Source organism: Anoplolepis gracilipes, chromosome 2 (assembly GCF_047496725.1).
Source record: "Anoplolepis gracilipes chromosome 2, ASM4749672v1, whole genome shotgun sequence".
NCBI lineage: Eukaryota > Metazoa > Arthropoda > Insecta > Hymenoptera > Formicidae > Anoplolepis > Anoplolepis gracilipes.
This window is the reverse complement of record NC_132971.1, coordinates 17,899,970-17,924,656: the sequence shown is the minus strand read 5'-3', so window position 1 is coordinate 17,924,656 and position 24,687 is coordinate 17,899,970. Positions and strand designations below refer to the sequence as shown.

Sequence of the window (24,687 nt, the reverse complement as noted above, 5' to 3'; positions counted from 1 at the left end):
CGACATATTTGTTCTCAGTTAATAATTTTAATTTTATTCTTAGAAAGAAAAAACGCACAAATCCAAGTTATGAATCTCGCAGTTTCGTTGTCAAGTGCGTTTTGTAACTTGCTTTGCGCGTATCGTCTGCAGCAACTGTCAAATTTTGACAGTTTGTGTGACAATTTGTAGAAAATTTAAATTAAAGAAAAGTTAAAGAAAACAAAGACGAGAAAAAGAGAGAGAAAAGAAAGGTACATATATTATATATGCATGTATTGTATATGATAAATACCTATGTATAAAATTTTTTCATGATATTATATGTATATTAATTATGTAATTTATATTTGTGTAATAAATAGAAAAAAGAAGAGATGGCAAAAAGAAAGAGAAGACATATAATATTAAATAAAAAAAGAGAAAGAGAGAGAAAGAAAGAAAAAGAAAGAAGAATGCTTTCTTAAATTCAACCGTAAATATTAAAATTTACTATTCAACAATCAATTAGCATTGCGGAAAAGAAACGTTAACGCTTAACTTTAACATACACTATATATCTAACCATACAACACAATATAAACACATACCTAACCATATAACACAATATAAATACAAACAAAATAAATAGCGCGCGCGTAGCGCGCGCTTAAACTGTCCTAGTATGTAAAAAATAAAGATATGCTAAATGAATGATTTGTTAAAAGTTTGCAGTTGATTTTATTACGTAAATTGTTTGCTAATTACACAGATATAAAGAAACACTACCTCATTAATTGTCAGTAATGTTATCAAAGTCATCCTCTGAGTAATGTTGTGACAGTTTTAATCAACTCTCGTTATTTCTTGTAAAGTTATTAATAAAATAAATATAATGAATAGTATGTAATTCTGTGACACTGTATGCAAATTACATGTTTTTTAATATTTTATTGTAAAATCAAAGATAGTGAATTTAGGTTAGGTTCATCATGCATATTACCAACCAATTATTCAAATCGTGGAGTCTCATAACGATATAGATGACATCAAAATACCCCATTCAGGTAAATCAAAATGTAAATTTATAATAAATTGTCTGATTTTTACATACAAAATTATTATTAATTAAAATGTCAATTTAATACATATAAATTATTATAATATGTATTTTTTTTTAGTTAAGATGGCATTAAAATGCTTGAAAAAAAGATATATCATTAACAATTTGAATTAAAAACACTAATATATTAATATTCGATATAGCTTAAAAATAATATAAACTTAAAGAAATATTATTTAATATTATTTTAATATTATTTTTAAAAAATCGTTGATATACTATTATTTTTTTCTTGACAAATATAGAGAATTCATTACATTATTTGTTTCAGCTTCATATGAAGAATTTGCTCTCGCCGATATCAAGTCAGATGTATTCGGTCATTATTTTAATCACGACGATGAGACACATGATTATCTCTCCATGTACGAAAAAAATTAAGAAAATATATGTTTAAAAAATATATTAAAGTATTATTTTTTGGAGTGATTAATTTGGATTAAAATTAATTTTAAATAATAAGATATCTCAGGTATCTGATTCATTCAACTGCGCTTATAATAATGAAATAAAATAAATTATATGTTTTGTGTAAAATATTTTTTACATTTGTTGTAATAGTTTTTACTGTATCATAGTTTTTATTGACGTACACAGGCACATGCTCTTGCGAAAATAATCGCCTATAATCTAGCAAAAAAAGTAATAATCGCGAACGTAATTTGTAATATTTTTTTATTTCGTCCTTTATATCTAATATATAGATATATATGTAGAATGATATAATAATTTAATGTAAATAACATTATTTTATATAATGAAAACAACAATGTATGATAATAATTATACTAGGCTCCCGTTTGAAATTTATTTACAAACCTGTGTGATACTATTCGTGTAAGAGCATCGGCTGAAAATTACACGATCTCTCGAGATTCTAATGTATTAATACTCTAGTCATTATCAGCAGTCACGAGAACTATCGGCTAAGATTCGTGAAAGCGTCTCTCAACTCAAGGTATGTATGGTCTAGAAATCGTCACGGTAACAGCAAGAGTCCTTTTATCGGCATTAGGCATCGACTCATGAATATAGACAACAATCTCACACACACATACACGCACACACATTTGCCACTTCGATAGACTTCGATAATAGTGTTAACAATCAAAAAATATTCACTTCGACGAATCGCGCAGTGGATCACACCGTGTAATCAGTGGATCCCCCGATAATGTGATATACTTCTTTTTATATACCTAATACTTGACTAGATCACTTTAGTTTTATTGACTCCCTCAGTAGTCTATAGGTACTCAGAGACTATGGAAACACGAGATGTTTGTTTTATAAAAAAATATTTGGCTGAATGAATTAGAAATGTTACTGTAGTTGCTCGTTTACATCTGATTTCTCACAGTGCGCGACATTCGTCGGCAGATACGAGAATGATAGCTAACAGAGTTTGATCCCAATTTCAATTATAATTAACGATAATAGTAAATTGTCTGAAAACAGTCCTCGTTCATAGTGCATTATCGCTATAGAGATGAATTACAGAGAAACTTGGCTGGCACTCATCACACATAGAATTCAGCTAACATCTTAGCCAGCTCATAGTCCATGTCCTCGTTCTTGTACATATCCATGATCTGAAAAAATTATTTATATAACTAAAACAATTAAATTGAAAAATTAGTTTGTTATTTATATATAATTGTAAATTTATATTAGAAAATAATTTTTTTGTATTTAGATTTTTTATTATAACTCTTTGCTCTAAAATTTAGTTTTTTAATGTTAGTAATTAAATAATTTATTTATCGTATAATTGTAATATCGCCCTGTATATTAAAGAATCAAAGGTCAACTTATAGAAAAAAATTGCAATTATATCAGACAACATGGTGCAAACAACGATGCCAAGCTATGTGTGATACACTAGAGCAAAATAGGATAAATGTGAGACATTTGAGAAATTGTGAAATTTCTTTTAATTTAAAAAAATGAATAAAAGAAAAATAATGTACGCAATAATTATATTTTATATCTTATTGTTATCTGATAAAAAATATATGTTTAAGTTATATTTCATTTTAGAGAATCAGATTCTTAGGATTATTCTTATATATTATATGTTAGAAATTTAGTGTGCTTCTATATACAAAAACACAAAGTCTTCATTTTGTTGGCTATTAAGAGCCAGACGGAGATAATATTGTATTAGTTCCGTAGAGAATTAAGTATTTTATAAATTATAAATAATAATTATTTTAGAATCATAAATTTTTACAATTAACTTGTTATAATACCGGGTTTTTTCAAATCAATATAACTCTATTTATAATCCGTAATTTTCTTTAAAATATATAATGTAACATAAAAAACATATCAAAGGAAAAATAAAAAATATAAAATACTTTTCAACAAAAAAGTTTATTAAGAAAATATTAAGTAAAGCATAAACGTGGTATAACAAACTAAGAAAAACATAGATAACAGACAAATAAATAAATAAAATTAACTTTAATATACATTTTATATAAATAAAATTATGTTAATTACAAAACAAAAATTTACAATTGCAAAAACAAAACAAAAATATACAATAAATTAAATTCAACTTTTTAACAAATTAAATTTTTTATCACAAATTTGCTAATTAATACATATATTCGGAGGGAGCACCGAAAAAGTATCGACAGTCATAATTAAAATAATTAAAACAAAATTTAAATAAAATATTTAAGTTTTTCGCAATTTCTAGTATATGAACGGTTAAATAATGTTAAAATAAATCTTGAATTTATTATCAAAACACTCTAGTTGCTTATAATTATATTAAGATAATTATATAAAGATTCTATCTCTATGTATAAATATAATAAACTATACTACCGGGAAAATTGCTAACCTAGCAAGAGTTTGTTGCCTTACCGCATTCATATCCTTCTGCAATTCTTCCAGTTGTTTCTCATGGATCACTTTGAGCTTCTCCTTCTCCCTGTTTTGTATCATCTGCGCGATCTTGCGTTCCTCCATGAATTTTTTTGTGTTGTTCTGCTGCTTCTCCCTGAGTCTGCCTTCTTTAATCCCTCGCGTTTTCAAAGTCTTGTCATTCATCACCTCCCTTGCGCTTTCCACCGAGAGTCTCGCTTGTCGCGCAGTCATATCTTTCATCTCGCGATCATGTCGTGCAGTTTGCTGTTTCTGCTGCGTGAGCTGTGCGGCTACGCATAATTTGCACAGCTGTGCTCGTCGCTCCTCCAGATGTCCACGGACTAGATCACGTTCTTCTCGACGTTGTCTGTCAGCAAGACGCGACCACTGGGCTGTCTGTTCGGAAACAGCCCGACGAACGGTGGGATCTCTTGAAAGCTCCGCTTTACTACAAAAGATTTTTTAATTTCAATATATTATTCTGCTATTATTTATTCTTTTAATCATTAATCATCAGGAGTGTTTCATCAATTTAATTTTAAATTCTATCAATTTTTAAAATTGCATGCGTAGATTACTTATTTTATGTGTACTTTGTTCAAAAATTTTCATTAAAAAAAAAATTTTCATTAAATACGTTTTTACTTTGTACTTTACTTCAAACTCATTATTTTCGTCAAATTATTTTTTTATTAAAAATAAGCGTCATTTATATATAATTTATTAATTCAAATATTTTTGTAATAATTTGATTTAAATTGCGCAAAAATGACTAACTTTTTTCCTTTAAAAATCTTCTCTATAGCAACGCAATGTTGTTTCTGGACAGTCAATTTCTCCTTGTGATGCCTCTTTTTCAAAGACTCTAACTCTTTTTGCTGTTTCCGTAATACTTTCTGATAGCCTTTTTCGTGTCTTAAAGTCTCCAGAGTAATTGGATCAAACTTCATTTCCTCTGTAAAAACAAGATGAAGTAAGTATAAGTACTCCACTAACAGTTCTTACCTTTTACGATTTACCTCTTGGTTTAGCCGCTTCGTAATGGTGAGATGATACGTTGTTTTTGCTGTCCATATTGTTTTTGCTATCACTCTCTTCAATTCCCAAGCCTCGTATTTTATTTTGCGACATACTTTCCGTCTTTCTAAATGCTCGTGGCGCCGTTAAGGCGTCCATAAATTCTAAAAAAAAATTTAACCAAATTAAAACAATCAGTTTATATCGTCAATATATATATATATATTTTCGATTAAAATTATATGATTATAAAAAGTAAAAAGTTATATAAAAATATAATATTTAAATAATGAATTAACATTATTTATTTACGCATTATTTAATTATGTAATTAAAACATAGTTAATATGATATTGATCGTACCTTCAAAACCATCTGGCACATAGATTTTAATGTCAATGTTACAAAACAACATAGGCAAAGACATAGGAAAGTTGGCTTCGGTTCGCAATGCGATGTGCCGATAACCGGCCTGCAAACCGTCTAAAGGAACGATTCTTTGCCCTAACAACTTGCCATTCGATTCATCGTATACCGCGAATCTCAAAGCAGCCAAATCTGGTAGGACAACTTTTCTGAAAAGAAAGGGCTCTTCATTATAAACGGGGTTCAGACCATTTGCGGGAACCACTCTGGTGCGAAATTCTTTACGTATCGTGTCGGTTGGTAGGCCGTACATTTCGACCTCCACGTACGTTCCGACTTTCTTGTCAGATAAGAACTGGCCCGCTATTACCTGTTACAAAGTTAAAATAAAAAATAATGTGTGTGTGTGTGTGTGTGTGTATGTGTATAATAATATATATGAGAGTATTTTTTTTTAATATATATATCTTATTTATCAACTATCAATATTTTGACATACATAGCAAATTATTAATAATTGTATTATAGAACATTTTCATACAATTGCTTAATTAAAGAATTTATATCAAATTGTATTATTATTATCGAAAAAAATAACTATATAAAAGAGAAAATAAATAAAATAATACGATAATATAACTTTTTAGAAGATAACGAATATACATAATGTATCAATACAATAAAATTTATTAAACATTATATAATATTATAAAAAATGGAATTTAAATAGTACTAACTTTTAAAATTTGATAAATATCTAAATACACAATTTTATATAATAAAAAAGAAATAATGAATAAAATTCGCATTAAATGTTTTATGAGTTATCTCGAAAATAGAGAAGAGAAAAATTTTAGAATATGAGAGATATCGAGAGAGTTGTCATTTAAAAAAGAGAAACATACTTGAACACTACACTGTGTGGCGATCACTCCATCCACAGGACTTTCAGCAAAAGGATCGAAACTCCTATCAGCTCGTCTCATAAAATCTGGCTTTAATAAATAGCCCGAAGAACCGTTGTACTCGAACTTGCCTTGGTTCAGTTGCATGGGCAGATCCGCGGTTTGAAAGTTCAGCGACACCATTTGACAACCAGCGTTCCAGAAGACCTATTTCGCGACGATCGATCATTGAGAGACTTTTCTTCGTGTTCTTTGTAGCGCAAATTGCACTGTACAAACATGTCATGTATTTACCTGTGGCATATAATTGGAAGAGTCAGCTCGTGTGCCTTTTGGATAAATTCGACTCATCTGCCGTTTGTTATAATTTACAAACTCAATAGCTGACGTTTTCAAATAATTCAAACCAGCCGTTTCCGCAAAGGAAGACATATTGTGATGAAAATTTTTTTCTGAAATGATAATTAGTTTTTAAACGTAATTTCAATCAATTTACACTATTAATCATAATCTTAATTATTGGAAAGAGTATATTGTGTATTTATATATGTACGTAATATTGAACGAAAATTATATCCAAATTTTATTTTACATCTTGTATAAAAAGCATTGTAATCACATATTCAAATATTGAAAGACATGGTGATAGAAATATAAATGTAATGTGTGTAAAATCAATATTAATGTATTATTTAGTTAAAATATTAATTCGATAATTACTGCTATATATTTTTTACTTATTTCTTTATTAATATTTGTAAAAAAATAACGTTTAGAAAAAAATAGTAGAAAGTTATAATAAATATACATAATTAATTTTTTTAATAAAATGCAATAGGTTTCGCTTACGTTCGGCAACATCGAACCCTGCAAATTTTATGGGTTGTGCATAGTTAACCATCGAGGATAGCCACGGATGTACATTGGTAGTACTTCCGGTATAAGGTTGAGCCGCAACTAGTTCTATGTTATCGCCGAGACCGGTTGGACCGCTGCCAGATTGCTGTTGTTGAATGCTCGACGATGTTACAGATTCAGAGATTTCTTCCTAAAAAAAAAAGATATATTGCCGTTTTACGATAAGAATTATGGCCACTTAATTCGATTAAAGTGAAGGGGCACTACCATTCCAACCTGAGGATTATAATGAAGGTTACCTTTACCGGTTGCTGTTCCACGACGGCGGCGACGGTCGGCGGCGCACTGGCGTCTTCCTTGACCTCGTCCTCGATCACAAATTGGCCTTGTTTAAAGAGCTCCAATTCCTGCTTTTCGACCTCGGGCTTTAAGCGTTTGTTCTTAATGAGAATTTTACGTTTCAGCATGCTGGGTGGTGGCAACGGTACTCCTGGGTCCAGCTATTTTTAGTGCATTTAAAATAATACATATATTCAAAAGAGACACAAGATTTTACAGGATCGAAATATTATAAATGCAAATCGATAAAAACATCTCTTATATATTTTATGTGTTTATTTATATAATTTATCAAAATAATATTTATTCTCTAATAATTAATTTGAAGTAAAAAATTTATATTTTTTTTTATAAACAGATATATATATATAATATTTTATAATATATTCTCGATATTAATCAACTTACAGGATATTCTTTTAAAGGTTCCTTCAATAATAAATCACCCAGAATTTCATCACAATACTTGGCCAATTTGTATTGCTGTTTTTTGCTACAATGATTTTCAAAACTGAGAATTACTGGATATTCCGAAGTAACGAAAGCTGTGTCTCTGACAGCGTATATAACATCCTTGAATAGAATGTCGGTGCACATGGCTTTGCCATGAGTGATTATCGGTTCTTCATCTTCCCCTTTGCCATCCCAACAATCCAATTCGACGCATCTTTAAATTCGAAATAAAAAAACTAAAACTCTCACAATCTTGGAAATTATCAGTCATTTTTTATATACTACAAAATAATTATGCGTTTGTTTATAGATAACAAAGCATAATAATGACATTATTAATATGAAAATTAGTAAATTAAAATTAAACAAAGTATTAACAAAAATTAATTAATTAAATAAATTAATATATTTATATTTATATCATTTTATTATTTATTACTTCGAATTTTTTTTAAGCTTTATTATAATTCATTATAAAATTAAATTAAGTAAATTTTTATCTACATGTTATTATTATGAAATAAAAGTGAATCAATATTTGTTAATATGTCAAGAATATCGATTTTATGTCAAATTCAAATGAGTATTCAAATGCTCTACTAAGCTAGTGCAATCGATGCAGCTATAAATATGTACCAGTTATTGAGAATTGCTAGAATATATATGTCGTAAATCAAGTGTTATCATTGTTTCTATATTTTGCACAGTAATATACTTTACCTGCATCCGGCAAGTAAAACTTGTCTATACATTTCGACACTGCTCCTTCCACCAAATTGTCGTCCGCTTAAATATGTATTGTGACTTGAATTGATATAATAATGCGCCAACGACTGATCCATATCCATATAAACATCAAGTCTATCGAGAAAAACTGGCGCGTTCTCATCGGACATCAGGTACCTTATGAAGCCGTCCTTTGTCATCGTTTCTGAAAATACGCAGTTATTTTTTAAAGAAAATCGTTTAGAAGTAGAGTCAATATTTATATAAATTTTTAAATCGTAGTTGAGATACATTATATTCGATTGATGGAGCTAACTTAATTTCTTGCGTGGTTATGTTGAACTTTTTTTATTTACTGTCTCCTTTATATCCTTAAAATACCACAATAACCCAATATTTTATATGCAAAGACAAATTAAATAACTATAAAAGAATCAATATTTTTTAGAAGAGAACCGATTAGATTTGAAAAGTCAAGAAAAACATTTTATCAAAGCTACATGTTTTATTTATCAAGCTCTTACTTTCATTACGAGCAACTTCGTTCTGTTCGTAATCATTGATAATCTCCAGTGCCCGTTTCTCATCATAAAGTGGATAGAGAATTTCGTTCAGGGTCGGATCTCTTTGCTTTTCGTTGAGAAAGGTAATCAATTGCTCCAAATTAATCGTATCAGCCTTACCCTGTGTTCTGGAATTTTTAGAATAAATAATCACATTAATTTACATAACATTTTTTTTCTATGTATATATGCCTGCTTCATCTTAAAATAAATATAAATTAGAAATATCCTATAAAGAACAAAATGTATTTACAAAATATGAAAAACAAATAAATATGTATAATAATTTTTTATATATATATTTTTTATTAAACGCACGCTTTTTAACACGTTTTAAACTTTAAATTTTTTAATTTTAGAAACTTAAAAAACTTTCTAATAATCTTATTGTTGTATGTATTCAAGATATTGAGATAATTCAAACTTATAATTAGTAATCCTCGTTAAGATGAGTATTGTTTTTTTACACGCGGGGAAATATGTATTTAGATTTTTTATATTTTTAAAACAAGTACTCACATTGATTGAAATAATTCTTCTATGTCGTTTCTCGGGCATATTTTGTGATAAAGCGCGTAAAATGCGTCGAAAGTGAAGTCATCAGGTTCTATCACGTCATTCTGAGAATAAAAAATAGTGTTTGCATAATTTTTGCGAAAAATAAAAATAATATTAATGGTTTATTTTAATAATTATCAATATACTTTTCCACTAGGTAGGCCTAATTCAGAAAGACACTGGTAAACGAGTTTTTCTGTTTTGCCGGACGCAAAAGTTCTCGCGACCACCTTTACCGGAACTTTTCCATTAGGATCCACCAGCATTCTCAAACGCATCCAACTAAAATAGTATAAAAATCGTTTTTTTATCCATCTACTTTACTATATACTTAAAACAAGAATTATGCAAATAACAAAATTAGAGTAAAACAGATTTTTGTTAACTTTAATTTTCAACATGTACTTTACTTAAGTTTCTGATATTATAAAATTTATATAATGCCATTAAGAGAAAACAAGAGATTCAATAAAACTTAAAAAGAGAATCTGAAAAGACCAACAGTACTAATAATTCAATTGAATTTGTTCAACACTCTATTTTAAATCAGATATTATTTTGCGTTAGAAATAAAATAAAGAAATGCGAAGTTACGCTATGTATGTCGTAAGATTTATGGCTAATTATTTTATGAAGATAAACAGTACTATTGTTTACAGACGTTAATGCAAACGTATATAAATACATTGGCAAACTCACTGTTTCTTCAAACAAGTAAGCGGACAAACGTTGTTCGCTTTGACGTTGTGCGTAATCGATCGAACGCCGTCCAACCATACCTGACGACATATATAAATGCCATAACATAAATCGTTTTCTTCTTATAAAACGAAAAAATATGCATTAAATATAATAGATTGATACAAACTATAAATTTAAGTCACACGAGTCATTAAGCCTCTTCAATCATTGCATTCGCAACGTATTATATGTATATGTTGCAGACAAATATAAATATTTTTTATAAAAAAAAAATAAAATAAAATTCTTCTGTCGTAAAACTATAGTTGCATATTTGATATAAAAGCAACCAAATTTTGTTATATAGTAAAATTTGGTTGCTTTTATATCAAATATGCAACTATGGTTTTACGACAGAAGAATTTTATTTTATTTTTTTTTATAAAAAATATTTATCTATTATATTATCTATTATATTTAAAATTTTATTTTTTTCTATTTTTTCTAAATGCGAAAAATATATATGTATATATATATATATATATAAATATTTATAAAATATATAGATTTAATACATATTTAAATTTGGAATAAAGAGCAGATAAATGTAGCTCAATAATATCTTAATAACTACTTAACATTTAATAATAAATAAGTAATATTATTTTTATAATACAGCAGTTTATCGTTTAAGTTTTACGTTTAACATTAAGAGTTCAGCATAATAAGTATAGAACAGAGAGGTCACAATACGATAAGGAATCAATTATAGCATGTACAAAACATGTATGACGTACTCATTCTACTTCCGTATTACCTGCCAGTATAGGTGATAACTGATGATAAAGTTTCTTAGAAATGAGAGAAATATACACGTAACAAAATATCTGAGCAAGTGACATGTTAATAATTTTTAATAAATCAGATAAAAAGCTTAATAATTATCACGTTTACGTTTTCCTACATTTACAATTTTATTGTACAATATTATATTTTATTTTTTATATTATATTTTATCTATATCTTACAAAAATTATCACGATAAATAAAAGTTTTGTGTTGCAATTACGATTATTAAATTAATCTTTAATTATTTTATTTATTAATTATAATATTTATTATATAATAAATATTACTATAAAAAAATTATGGTTTTATTAAAGATAGTACTAATCATAAATGCTACATCGCGTATCATATCAGCCAGTCAATTAATAATTTATTTGACCGATGCCCTGTTTCTGTTGCTATCATGATTAGTGTGCGACGTTTACCTTGGCTGTGGCAAGATCCGGACATACAACGTGTTGATAATTGATGTTGGTGTAATCGACGCCAGAACAAATAGTTAGGCTCTTTTCGTCCAACTGTTCACCATGCTTGCTGAGTAGCTTGTCAAATAACTTTGGGTCCTATTTAAAATACTTCAATCTATTAGCTATTATCTTTTTTATTAGCATATTTTTTTTCTTTCTTTCTCTTTTTTTATTGTTTTGTTCGACAGATGTCATTTCATTTATATAAGTAATTTATCTTTTTATAGTAGAAATTATGTCAATAGAGAATTATGTCAATATCTTAGTTATAATTAGGAAAAGTATACTTGGAACATGTGTTAAAATTTTGTTATAATTAGGAAAAGTATATCTAGAACATATATTAAAATTTATATTATTACGAAATCAAGATGTACTAAATAATTTGCAAATATAATTTAAAAAATTGTAATAAATATATCGATAATACAATGCAAATATTTTCTCTGATATTATTATTTTACTAAAGGAACATAAAGCGCACTAAAGTTATGTAATAACTATTATACAACGCTCGTATTTTCATACAATTAGATATGCAAAAATTATGATATACTTATAAAATATTATATTAATTTCTGACAAAGTGTTTGTAATTAAGTTTGATAGATTAAAGGCTATCATTATTTTGAAATAATGAAACAATTCTTTTACCTTTGGAACGCCTCCAGCTCTAATGTCGCTCACTTGACATAACTCTATAACATCACCGTCCTACGGAGGGGAGAAAGATAAGATAAGGATAAATGTATCTATTCAGGAGCGGTAGATCGCTAAAGATCTTAGAAAACACCTCGTTCTTTTATCCAAACCAAACAAAAGATAGTAAACGACGGAAGAAAAGCTCACCTTTCCCTCGCTCTGCCAATAAATAAAAAACCCATATTCGTCGACCTTGAACAGGCAATTCAGCTCGATTTCAGTATTATCTTTCTCCTCCGTCCAACGATCGAAGACGCAGCCGGTACGGAGTGCTTCCGGCACTTCGATCTGCCAGTTGAACTCGAACTTCTTCGTCATCTCCGCGACGTTCCACCAACTTCCGGCAAAGTCAGCCTAGATACGGCGTTTTCCGGTTCTGTCAATAGGATCAATATCAACATTAAAGGCATCGGAGTTTCTCGTCAGCTCTATCTTTCCTATATATTGGATGCTATCAAATGTTCCTTTGTTTTCGATATAAATCGCATGGTTTCTGTTTTGTGTCAAGGTTTTAAAAGATAGATATTTACACTTTTTCTGCTGTGTAAATTCGCTGATGAATTAGGATTGTAACTCGATTGTATTTAAGCGAGATATTATGCGTTCATATTACGGTGTTATAAATTTCTAAAGTTAAGCATCGATGTTTATTCAGTGCACAGAGTTTGCACTGTTTACACTTACTGTAAACATACCAACCGAATTTTTAAAAACATAATTGCTTGGTATAAAGACATACATGATGCAGGATGTATATATAATTAAGCCTCAAGAAATTATCATTAATCGTAGAAGAAAATTTGATTACAAATATGTAAAATTTTTATTCTAATAATCAGACGATCTTTGCACTGACACGTAATTCTCTATTTAGAATTCGTTTGACGCCGTATTTAGTTATTAGCCGACCTGTGGCCCCGATAAGTAACACATATACGTAATACTTCAATATAGCCATCTGAACCTTAATCGGGCATTAACCCCTCTGGAAAATGAAACACTAACGTTCTTTGACCTTTAATCTATTATAGTCTGTGACATGCAAGCAAACTCAAATTTTAAAATCATTTTTAAAAATTAGAAATAATAAAAAGGAATAAAAACGTAGATAAAAAATTAAAAAAAAAACAATAAAAAAGTTTTTTAAAATTATTTTAATTTTCTTGTGTGTTTATTTTTCTATAAATCTCAATAAAAATCTAAAAATTCTCATGCTATTTTGTTTCAAATACAAGAAATTCAACATTCGGTTACTTTTAGTATCAATTATACTCGTTATCATTAGTGTAATTTATGTTATTTTTTAAAATCATTTTGTACTCTTCTAAAGATAAATATGCAAACGTATCTTTACAGAAGATATTTTATTTAAAACTGAGCACAAATATATTTTTTCTGCAAAATTATATTCAGTTTTGTCTTGAATGCATTTTGCCAAGATATGTCTTTTTGTTTCTGAAAAAATAGAAATAGATGTGCACTTATATAAGTGGCGTTGAATAATTATTAATAATTATTCCATCTTTAAATTATAAATTCACCATCATATATTACCCCATCAGAAGTCTCATTTACATATTTTGTACTATTTTTCTTTCTCGTTATATATGATTTATACATAATTATTTTTATTTCAATAGATGTTTTTATTGTATAATATAGATTCCTTTTCCATTTTATATGAAGAAGTTTATAAAAAGCATTCTTTGTGTGTGTGTGTTTTTTCTTCTATCGCAGATATCAACCATTATTATTTTTGCGTTTTCTAACTAATTATGCCTACGGAAGTTAAAAAAATAGAATCTATATTGAATACTTTTAGCATTGGCGTAGAAAACTAAAAAAGTTAGTATAGAAAAGAAAACGTCATTGGACACTTTATATACTGAAAAAATATAGTCTGACTAAAATAGTTAAGTCTTCTTTTTACATACAACGTAGCGTTATGAAACGCTTTTTGACGATAAAAATAAATATCTTTTGTATATTTTTATGTGTTATACTTAACTATAGTTCCTCGTAAGAAAAATTGATATAACATGAATAACAATATAATTTAACATTTTTTTGTTTGATGCGCGCGCGTGTGTTGCGTATTAATTGTAGTATTTATTTAAAAGTCGGATATTCGTATTACAGTTTATCTTTTCCTTGAATCATTGGCTTTTGGATTTTGAATAATCGATAGTTCATCACGGTACAAAAGGCTTTCTAGCGTCGTTGCACCAATTAACCTTTATGACAAACCTGCACTATGTGGAACAAGGTACATGTGAATGCCACCAAGTGAAAATAGTCATATTTAAAAAAAAAAGTTTTGTTAAACATCTACACATCATAATAATATGCAGCAAATAATTAGAAATATTTTGTTAACAATAACGGTATAATTGTGAAAACTTACAATGTTAAGAGCGTCTCTTCCGAGTTGACTTGCTCATTTTAACTAGCGGCTGCACCTGCAACAAAACATATTTATAAACTTTAGTGCTATGCTTAATAATCAAAAGTTACTCTTTGTGTATTTTAATAATTAAAAACTTTAATATTTTCAGTAATGCAAAATATGTTTGTTCAACAAGTTTGTTTAAAAGTAGATTGAAATATAACATTAAAATAACACAGTGTACATATAATATATATGATTAGTAAGGTAAATCTGTCAAAAATCTCTCTCAAATATTATTCAAATAAAAATTTAAAAGTAAAATAAAATATGTCAACAATTTTTTAATTTTAAAGATGCTTGATTCAGCACACACACACACACACACATAAAATATGTCAACAATTTTCTCATTTTAAAGATGCTTTATTTAGCATACACACACATGCGCGCGCGCACTCGCACGCACGCACGCACTCGCACGCACGCACTCGCACGCACGCACTCGCACGCACGCACTCGCACGCACGCACTCGCACGCACTCGCACTCGCACGCACGCACTCGCACGCACGCACGCACGCACGCACGCACGCACGCACGCACTCACGCACACATACACATAAAGTCTTACATTCAATATGTAAAATCGTACATTCTTTTGTTCTACTAAAAAGAATAATTTAAATTGAAAATACATAATTGAAAATTAGAGTAGGAATTATGTAAAAATTATTACATGACATCAGAAATAAATAATATTTTTTTTACATAGTAAAATTAAGTTGTTACTTTATATGTGTGTAATTATTTCTCAAAAGAAAGAGTTTATAAAAAGATATAATTAATTATAATCTTCGTATGTATATTTGTATAAAAATATTATTTAACAATTTAATTATGCTACAATTATTATATTACAACTTTAAAACAATAATTAAAAAAAAATATATATATATAACTTACATATTTGTAGCATTATTTATCTAATTAAAAGTGTATATTTCTTTTCTTATTCTTAAACCATTTTTTACGTAAAATTTTTTTTATTTTTAATAGTCTTTTATCTAGAATCTCTAATCAATTTATAATATGCAAATAAACTTTATCTATTTTATACTTAAGTCTTTCTGAGAGAAATGCCAGAGCTGAAAATATATTCAATTGTTTCCAATTTGGTATGCCAGACGGCACTTATTTTCCGCATAGTTATCCACTCTATCCTATTAAGCAACGTGTTAATTATATCTACACGTGCTTTTCTGAAATAAGTCTCACTCTTCGATTAAATGGTCTAATCGATATCTCTATATAATTACGATAGATTTATGTAACAGTTTACGTAAAATTTTAGTAAAATGGAAAACCTAGATAATAACTTTCTTGTCACTAAGTCTATTCACTCAATGACGTAACTTGATTGTAAAATTATGGAACGCTTGTTATCGCTATAAATTGAAAAAGGGTAACACACCGATGACATAAAGAAAAATATTGCAACAATAGCATTTATTGTGTAAATTATTTAAACAATTTTTAATTTTTTTCTTAATTATAAAAAATAGATTTTTAATAAATACAAAAATATATAAATCAGTCTTACTATATTTCGTACAACTGTTAAAAAACGCATTAAAATATTTAAATATAAATTGAAAAATTTTTACAAAATTTTTAAACAAATAAAATATAGTTATAATATTTTATTGTTTTGATTAATGTTTTGATTAATAATTTTTAATTATTATTTTGATTAATATTTCTGATACAATTAATATATTAATTATTCTTTAAACAATTTTTATTAAATTTTTAAATTAATCAAAATAATTATTAATAGATAATTTTGGCAATTATTAAACTGTACTTCCTTATTACCCCCTTAGATTAAAAATACATTAAAGTAATTGCGAAGGGTAGAAAACAACAACGAATGACGTATTACTTCCAAGATTTTTATTAATAGGTGACATGGCGTTAACATTACATGTACATAAAGGCCATTTTAATATATCTTTTAATAACTTCAATCATCTACGTAGACACACTATATTGTACTTTTAAATGTATTAAAAGTAAATCAATGAATTGTAAAAAAAATGTAAAAAAAATTTCTTTAAAATATTAAAATTGTTATAATGTACAAAAAAATATAATATTTATTTTTTTAAATATTTAACAAATTTTTATTGTTTTCATTAATATCATTGATTATAATAATTCTTTAAACAGTTTTTATTAAACTATTAAATTGATTAAAATGTTTTTTGACAAAATTATTGACAAGATTTATTTAAAAATTAGATAGAATTAAATATAAATATTTAATTCTATCTAGAGAGATTATAGAGATTTAAGAGAGATTATATTGAGATATTTAATATAATTTATTGTATTTTTAATTTAATTTAATTTAATATTTAATGCGATAATATAACATTATTTTATTTTAAAATTTTTATTATCTGTTATCAGTAATAATATATATATTATATCAACGGATATCCCAAACTTTATCGCGACTTATCTTAATTGGTGCATCAGGAAATGGAAGCTACCGGACGCCATATTCCGCAGTTACGTACTACATATGTGTTAACATGAGAAGGCACTCACGATTAAGTATATATTTTTTATCATGGAGATACAAAAATATTTGCAATAAATAATTTTTATCTCCTTTGGAAAATAAATAATCAAAAAATTTTTATTATAACTAAATTATTCTTATTATATATTTAAATTACACAACATTATCAGTTTGTCATAGATTTTGCAATAATTATTTATTACTAATTATTAGTTACTACTAATTAGTACAAAATAAATTTATTTTACGGCTACAATTATTATTAGATTGTAGTCTAAATCTAACAATATATCACATTACACACAAAAAATAAAAATATGTCTATTTTTAAAAATTCGGCAATGACATATATTTCTACTGTAATAAAATTTCATTATATTTCTAAATCTAAAAATATAATATGCTCGGATTTTGAACTATTAATAAATATCGGCTTATGATTTTCAAACTGTGAATTTGAAGATAATTTAACCATGAAATTATCTCTGATAAAGCATCCAAGGTATGGCAATGAATCATAAAATCATAAAAGCAAGTAAATATTACGTAAGGAAATATATATATATATATATATATATATATAAGATTACTATATATGTTATTGTGTCAAAGTATTTCATTAGCATCAAAACTTTATAATATACATTTATATATAATTAAAACAATTTATATCTGAAAAAGTAAACACGCGAAATTCTAAAAGTTAATGCATAATCTTGCCAAATCACAAATTGCGACATTAACCGCAGCTTCCGAAAATATTAACCACATCTTCCCGGATGTTTTTTGGTTGTAGCGATATATATACTGTTGTCATCACGCTTCTACGAAGAAGGAAGAATTCAATTGCTGTCAGAGAGTTGCCAAATGATTAGTTGACATCGCAGTTTTGCTGTTACTGTCTACGTGCAACACATTAACCGCGAACAAATTTAGTATTATAATAACAATTTTCACAAAATATAAAATGTATACAAACTGCACTGACAGTGGTCATACAGTGTATGATATTGGGCGAAAAATATGGACGGTAATTTATGTTCACCGAGTGCAAACAAATGCCAACTATTAACGTGGGCGTTTGTAAAATGCACATAATCGACATGTAGCTCACAGTTACGCGTGGGCATATAGCACATGTCTATGTAAACACTGTGCGTATACTGATCGTATAAACAGACGAACGTTACGAAAATAAGTGCGATTTTCTTATTGATGTGCCGCTTCTTCTAACATCTGCAAAGTTAGACCTACATTTTAAAAATATGAAATAAATTATTAGAGTTCCAATACACCTCTCAAAGTGTTCTAAAAGTTGTGAATCGATTTTAGAAAAAGTTCTCTTATTTAAACCATTGTGAAAACGATTTGAAATAACGCCACGCTGCCCATTTTATAAAACTTACGTCTTTTTTTGTAAAAATTCATTAAAAATTAAAATTATATAAAATTATAAAAACTATATAATTATATTAAATTGTTTTAAAACATTTTAAAAAGTTAAAATTCTTATATAAAACATCGCAAAATTTGCCTTCAAATTTTTAAAATTATGTTTTTGTTATTTTAAATGACAGAATTTTTCCATAAATTAAAAACTTTTAAACTTGTCGAGAGCATATACGAGAACACATTTCAAAATTCTAATAACTTTTTTCACATTTAAAAAATGTAAGGCTAACAAAGATTTTTTTCTTTAGTATGATGACAACGCCCCTGACGTCTAGTATAATCCGTATTCTCACAAAACTGACCGCATTCATATTGTGATATATTTAACTTACCACAATCTTTATCGTATCATAATGCGACTTGTTAAACGCAGTATTACGCAGTAGCGTAAATATGAAAAGTGACAATAAAACTAAAGATAAAAAATCAGTTGTTTAAGATCATTCATGTTATTAGGTAATTAGGTATCCGAGATATCAAGGGCTCGGTAATTTTTTAATAGTGATAAGTTATTATTTAATATACATAGTACATCTAATTTGAAAATAACTGAAGATATTAAAGAAAAAATTATTTGTAAGATTAAAAAGTAAGTAGTATAAGTTTTATAACAAAATTTTTGTTTGTTTAGTTATAAATTTTTACTTATTGTTAATTTTGCATACTATTTCTAGATGTATAAAATGTTTAAAAGTATATGATTTAAAGATATATTCGTTTATTTTTACACAAGAGAGTGATTTATATTAATACGAACCGTAAACACGTGATAATTATGCGTATAGTCTTATAATAAAAAATACAAAAATTGATATATAATTTATATTAAAATAAAAATAAATTAACTTTATTTTTTATATATTTAATTTTGTTTTCTATCTCTATACTTCTCTATCTTTATACTTAATTTTTCTTGTAAATTTAATTTGTATCAGGATGTTTTTCTCTTTTACGTCAAATATAATATTATGAGCACATTTCATATCATCTGATATACTGCGTATATCCTGTGCATGTGACCTTTGTATCCATAGCTCCTGGAAATTTTTATCAAAATGTAAAACATAATTAAATATAGCATTTAATATTAGCATGAAAGCTCTAAGCTTCCAGGAATATAATGCACTTGTGATTGCAAATTTACAAAAATTTTTATGACTTTAATAAATAAAATATTACTAAAATTATTATTATTGTATATACGTTCTTATTTTGATTTTTAAGTAAATATTTTTGTTATTTTGTATACAGAGTGTCTCAGAATTCACGGACACGGAATTCACAACGTGATTGTCTGTGCCAAAAGAGGCAACTTTTTCCTCAGCAAAAATGTCGAGAAAAGTTATCATTTTTTGCTAGTTTTCAAATTTTGCTATTATATATCTCTGTAAGTAAGTCTTAAATAAAAATTTTAGTAAAGTAAACTCCATCTAAAATTAACTGTAAAATATAATTGTGTTAATCTTTTAATTCTACAAAGTTTGGTTTGTGAAAAACCCGTCTTTTTCAATTGCTTATAACTGGAAAATTATTGATCCCTCGACATTTTTGCTGAAGAAAAAGTTGTTTCTTTTGACACGGACAATCACGCTGTGTACTCCGTATCCGCGAATTCTGGGACATCCTGTATAAAAGATATTATCCAATCACATAAACTATTTCAATTATATAATCATTATGTATTGGGATAATTATTTTTCATCTTTAATTTATTTATTCTTTATAGTGTAATGCATACTTACACAATCTAAATTTCTCTTATTATTGATAAAAATCATCATATTTTTAGTAATAATATTATATCTTTATATATTTATAATTAAGATAATGATAAAGTCAACTTCAATAATAATTTAAAATAATAAATTAAAAAGTTTGAAAAATATTGTAGTAATAACCAAATGCATCTGCTCAAACCTATTAATAAAACATAAAAAACATCGATGCAAAATCGAGATTTTTGCAAGTCAAGATTTACATAACAGCAAAAAACAAAATATGTTAAACTATATCTACTATAAAATATCAGTTGCTAAGTGATCGTGATTGAATTATCTTGCGCAGATCAATAATTATATAATTGATGAATAATTTCCGGAGCTTTGGAGGTTAAATTATATTGTCATGACATTGACCGCTTAATAGCTCAATACATCTAATGGCCACTTTAGGCAGAATGAAAACGAACGAGGCTTATGATCTAACAATGTTCATTTTTAAAAAGCATATTTATATATTATATATTTATATTATGTATATGTCATATTTTTTAATAAAATATGTGGCAATAAATTTAATAGGAAATATTAATATAATGTTAACATTAAATGTATTTGCGTACTCATTTGATAGTCATGTTATAATAATATTTTTTTTATTGTTTGTACTTGTCTTTTTATTCTAATATTCTTTTTATAAATGTCATATAAATGTTATGCATTTTACATATTTGTAATATTATCGGTTCCAATTTTTATTTTGTATCTTCTTGTTTATCAATTCTATAATTATTTTATATAATTCTATGTAATATTATGTTTACAAATATAATATTAAAAATATTTAATTAATTCTAAGTTCAGACATCTTATCTATATAATTAGATTACAATAACTACATGTCAGTCACTGTGTTTTTTATTTGCAATAAAATAAATAAACGCATATTTTAGGAACATTTAAGTTATTTTAGTCTAAACTTGTGCGCGAATTAAAATTTATATAATAGTAGTAGAAAATTAAATAATGTTATATGTAATATTCTCTTCACAATTATATCTATCAAATGTTTTATCATACATTTTGCAAATTGCATTGCATTTTCTGACAAACAATAATTATTTTTTTATTAAAAGCCTAATAATAATTCTCTCTCTTATTCTTAATAATTTCAAGATAACACTCGATGAACTAAAAAGTAAAATATTTTAGCTAGTTTGTTAATACTTTTCAAACAAACAATACCACATAGCTTTGTTGTTGTTAACTGCAAAATTGTTGTGTCTTTCATTGATATCAGTTGCACAGCGATTTCGAATATACAACAGATAGCCTCTGATAAAAAAATGCATTATGCAACGTGTTTACGACCTTAATGTACCTAACGATGCACTCACATCGTGTTTGCATTCCACGTGGCAAGAGAAAACTGATGATTCGTGCATTATCGTCGAAATTTATAAACGCGTTTTTCTTGGATGCGATTCGTTGAAAAACTATAAATATTTCAAGACACATATAATTTGATATAAAAAATATGCATTTTGCGAATGCAGTGCAAGTACATACATCTTGTGCGCCATTATAATTGAATTGAATAATTGCGCTAAAGTTTCCTTCAAGTTGTTGTTACGTTTTTGTGACAGAACTATTATAAAAAGTCCGTCGTGTGTTTATTACCATACAAACAGATAAGAAGAGAAGGAGATAATTTTTGAAAGTAAAAGTAATATAAAAATATTCCTGATATATGATTCAATCATTAAAACTCAACAGAAAAACGCTGACATTTTATGTATTGCATCTTCAACGCAATTTGTATAAACACACATATATAAAGACTGATGGTGAGTAAAATCAATTCCGATTTATTGCAAATTATTAATAAAAATAGAAATGTATCCATCATTGTAATTCAACGTTTTAATGAAACTTCTGCTTCGTTTTTTGCTTACAAAACGCACCTGTAATTATATCTATTATATGTATATTATAACGATCCTCGGACTATTGGACTTCACTTTAGATAAACACCAGGGTTACGAGATTACGAGGAAATGCCAATATTACGAGAAGAATATGAGAGGTATTTACGACATGTTTCTTCTCAACAAGTGCGTCGATGAATAATAATAAATCCGGGAAGTTGAGATCAGGTGTCAGCTCGATGATCGAGATTCGACCTGGCCGCGCGAGCAAGTATCGTAAGCGACACCTTTTCTCCCGCTCTCTCTCTCTCTCTCTCTCTCTCTCTCTCCATATCTCATCACCGCAAGCGGCGCCTTCGGGTTCCCTTGACCTCGAAAATCCCTCAGGAAGTCTTGCAGTCAGGGTCGTGTCTCGTTGTTCCATTACCACCACCTCGCAATCTTACGCCTTATTTGCGACTTATCTCTCGCGGCGATAGCACGGCATTGCTAATTAGCAAGTCGTCGTCGTCGCCTGTAACTGCGCTCGCTCTGTCGCAAATATGTATGCGTAGTCGAATGGCGCATAATGCGTGTACATCGCAAAGCATACATAAACGACACATACACTTGTGCGAGTAGTGACCATCAAAGAAGTAAGAGAAGGTAAAAATATAGAGCGAGAGAGAGAGATAGAGAGAGAGAGAGAGAGAGAGAGAGAGAAAGAGAGGAAGAAAGAAGAAAAGAAAGAGAGAGAAAGAACAAATGGACGAGGACCGCGTGGCACTGCACGTACATTGTGAGTGTGTGCGTGTACAGTGCGTTTGGTAGATAGTCGCTAAACGATCGGAACATTTTTTTTTCATACTTTGTTTCCCTATTTCTCGTGGAGATCGTTTTAATAATAATTGATATTATAGATTACATAGTAGAACGCTTTAATCTACTCAGAGAAAGTGAATTACAAGCGCGGTCATCTTCCATCGACCTTCGTAATAGTCTAAGTAATTAGTGAGCGTGGTTAATACTAATTAAGTAGGAAACGATAATGCATTTGGTACATGGCGCCAAGCTCATTATTCTGGTACTATATGTAACAAATTACGCGCAGAGCAGTAAAGCAAGGTGTCATTTAATTTGGAGTACTCGTCGTTCTGATGAATAAAAATATTGGTTTATACTTCCATGAGCATATAATGTTGATAATCAATGTTTTATATTATTTCAAACAACAATAATTAAAGAAAAACGATTGCATTTATTATTGAATACAACAAGAAAAATCTGAATATGTCTGAATATCTACATATTGAATTGTAACAATCGAGAAATTTTTTAATTTAAGTGACAGTAATCATGGATAGATTTTACAACAAAAAAACTAAAAAAACGCGCATGAAAAATAAAAATAAAAAAATATATGTAATAATAAAATGCAAATGTCAAAAATCTTAAAAGTTTGGAATAAAGATTAATCGGTGCGATACGTGTACGTGCTAAAGACGTGCACGCGTGACACGTCTCGTGACCGTGCTCGGGAGCAGACATCGGCGATGTTGATTGTACACGCGCGCATATTCGCGAGCACGCTCTCACGCGCGTGTGCACCTTGCCTCCTCGTCCGTCGGAATTCTTGCAACACGAAATTAGCCTTACCGTTCAATCGGTTCCCTGCCTTTGCGTAATTATCCGTCGAACGATGAAAACGACAGCGGCTCCTCGGTCAATGAGTTCATCCTCCGAGGAAGCTTCGCGTATACATCAAATGTTCACACGTGCGTCGAACATTCCGCGAAGAAACGGAAGCAACACCCGGACGCGGACGTCTATGCGTGTAATGTTACGGTCCGGTGCCGGACGTCTTCCAGACGCAACGGAAGAAACTGACGCTGCCGTCTCTGTTGACGGGCACACCAGCCGCCTGGCTCGATACCGTCTCTTTCCCTTGCGCGCATGTGCCGTCTGTGACCGTCATTCAGCTTCCACTGCGTCTCATCGGCAAGAACGAGATCTGCTAAAGCCATTACATCACGAGCGTAGAATGTATCGTACACTCGGCGTCAATAATGCTTTTTCGCACTGAAGATAAGTAGCTCTTTCAGGTCGAATATAATAATAGTTAGATACATTGCGTTAGATATTTGCATTATTATTGTTAGCTCAAGAAAACTCTCTGAAAATCTTCAGGAT

The 24,687-nt window shown here is 28.4% G+C and overlaps 1 protein-coding gene and 1 long non-coding RNA gene across 3 annotated transcripts; one reads left to right on the top strand and one right to left on the bottom strand.

The window, feature by feature from the left end:
* The first annotated feature begins 17 nt into the window (after positions 1 to 17).
* LOC140674466 (uncharacterized) lies at positions 18 to 1,555 on the top strand. The gene is made up of 3 exons (XR_012048227.1): positions 18 to 233; positions 345 to 1,025; positions 1,353 to 1,555. It is a non-coding gene; the product is annotated as an uncharacterized lncRNA (long non-coding RNA).
* Positions 1,556 to 1,639: 84 nt separating this feature from the next.
* LOC140674440 (1-phosphatidylinositol 4,5-bisphosphate phosphodiesterase-like) lies at positions 1,640 to 24,409 on the bottom strand. Of its 2 annotated transcripts, none has more exons than XM_072907967.1 (20): positions 24,154 to 24,409; positions 14,850 to 14,904; positions 12,593 to 12,821; positions 12,398 to 12,457; positions 11,702 to 11,839; positions 10,446 to 10,525; positions 9,893 to 10,028; positions 9,708 to 9,808; positions 9,150 to 9,316; positions 8,620 to 8,830; positions 7,855 to 8,113; positions 7,407 to 7,607; positions 7,099 to 7,297; positions 6,544 to 6,701; positions 6,250 to 6,456; positions 5,342 to 5,714; positions 4,981 to 5,142; positions 4,739 to 4,916; positions 3,959 to 4,409; positions 1,640 to 2,673 (listed from the first exon to the last, which is right to left on the bottom strand). In XM_072907967.1, exons 3-20 carry the CDS (start codon positions 12,761 to 12,763, stop codon positions 2,602 to 2,604), a joined length of 3,324 nt encoding a protein of 1,107 aa, XP_072764068.1. In that variant the 5' UTR covers positions 12,764 to 12,821; positions 14,850 to 14,904; positions 24,154 to 24,409; the 3' UTR covers positions 1,640 to 2,601. The 2 variants fall into 2 exon arrangements, with proteins under 2 accessions (XP_072764068.1, XP_072764077.1); XM_072907976.1 differs by having other exon boundaries at positions 7,413 to 7,607.
* Positions 24,410 to 24,687: the final 278 nt, after the last annotated feature.

Coding starts and splice junctions, on each gene's coding strand:
- LOC140674440 (XM_072907967.1), bottom strand. CDS start 12,763: ATGACGAAGAAGTTCGAGTTCAACTGGCAGATCGAAGTGCCGGAAGCA. Junction 11,840..12,397: donor GAGCTGGAGGCGTTCCAAAG/GTAAAAGAATTG, acceptor TATTTTAAATAG/GACCCAAAGTTATTTGACAA. Junction 7,608..7,854: donor AACCTTTAAAAGAATATCCT/GTAAGTTGATTA, acceptor CACTAAAAATAG/CTGGACCCAGGAGTACCGTT.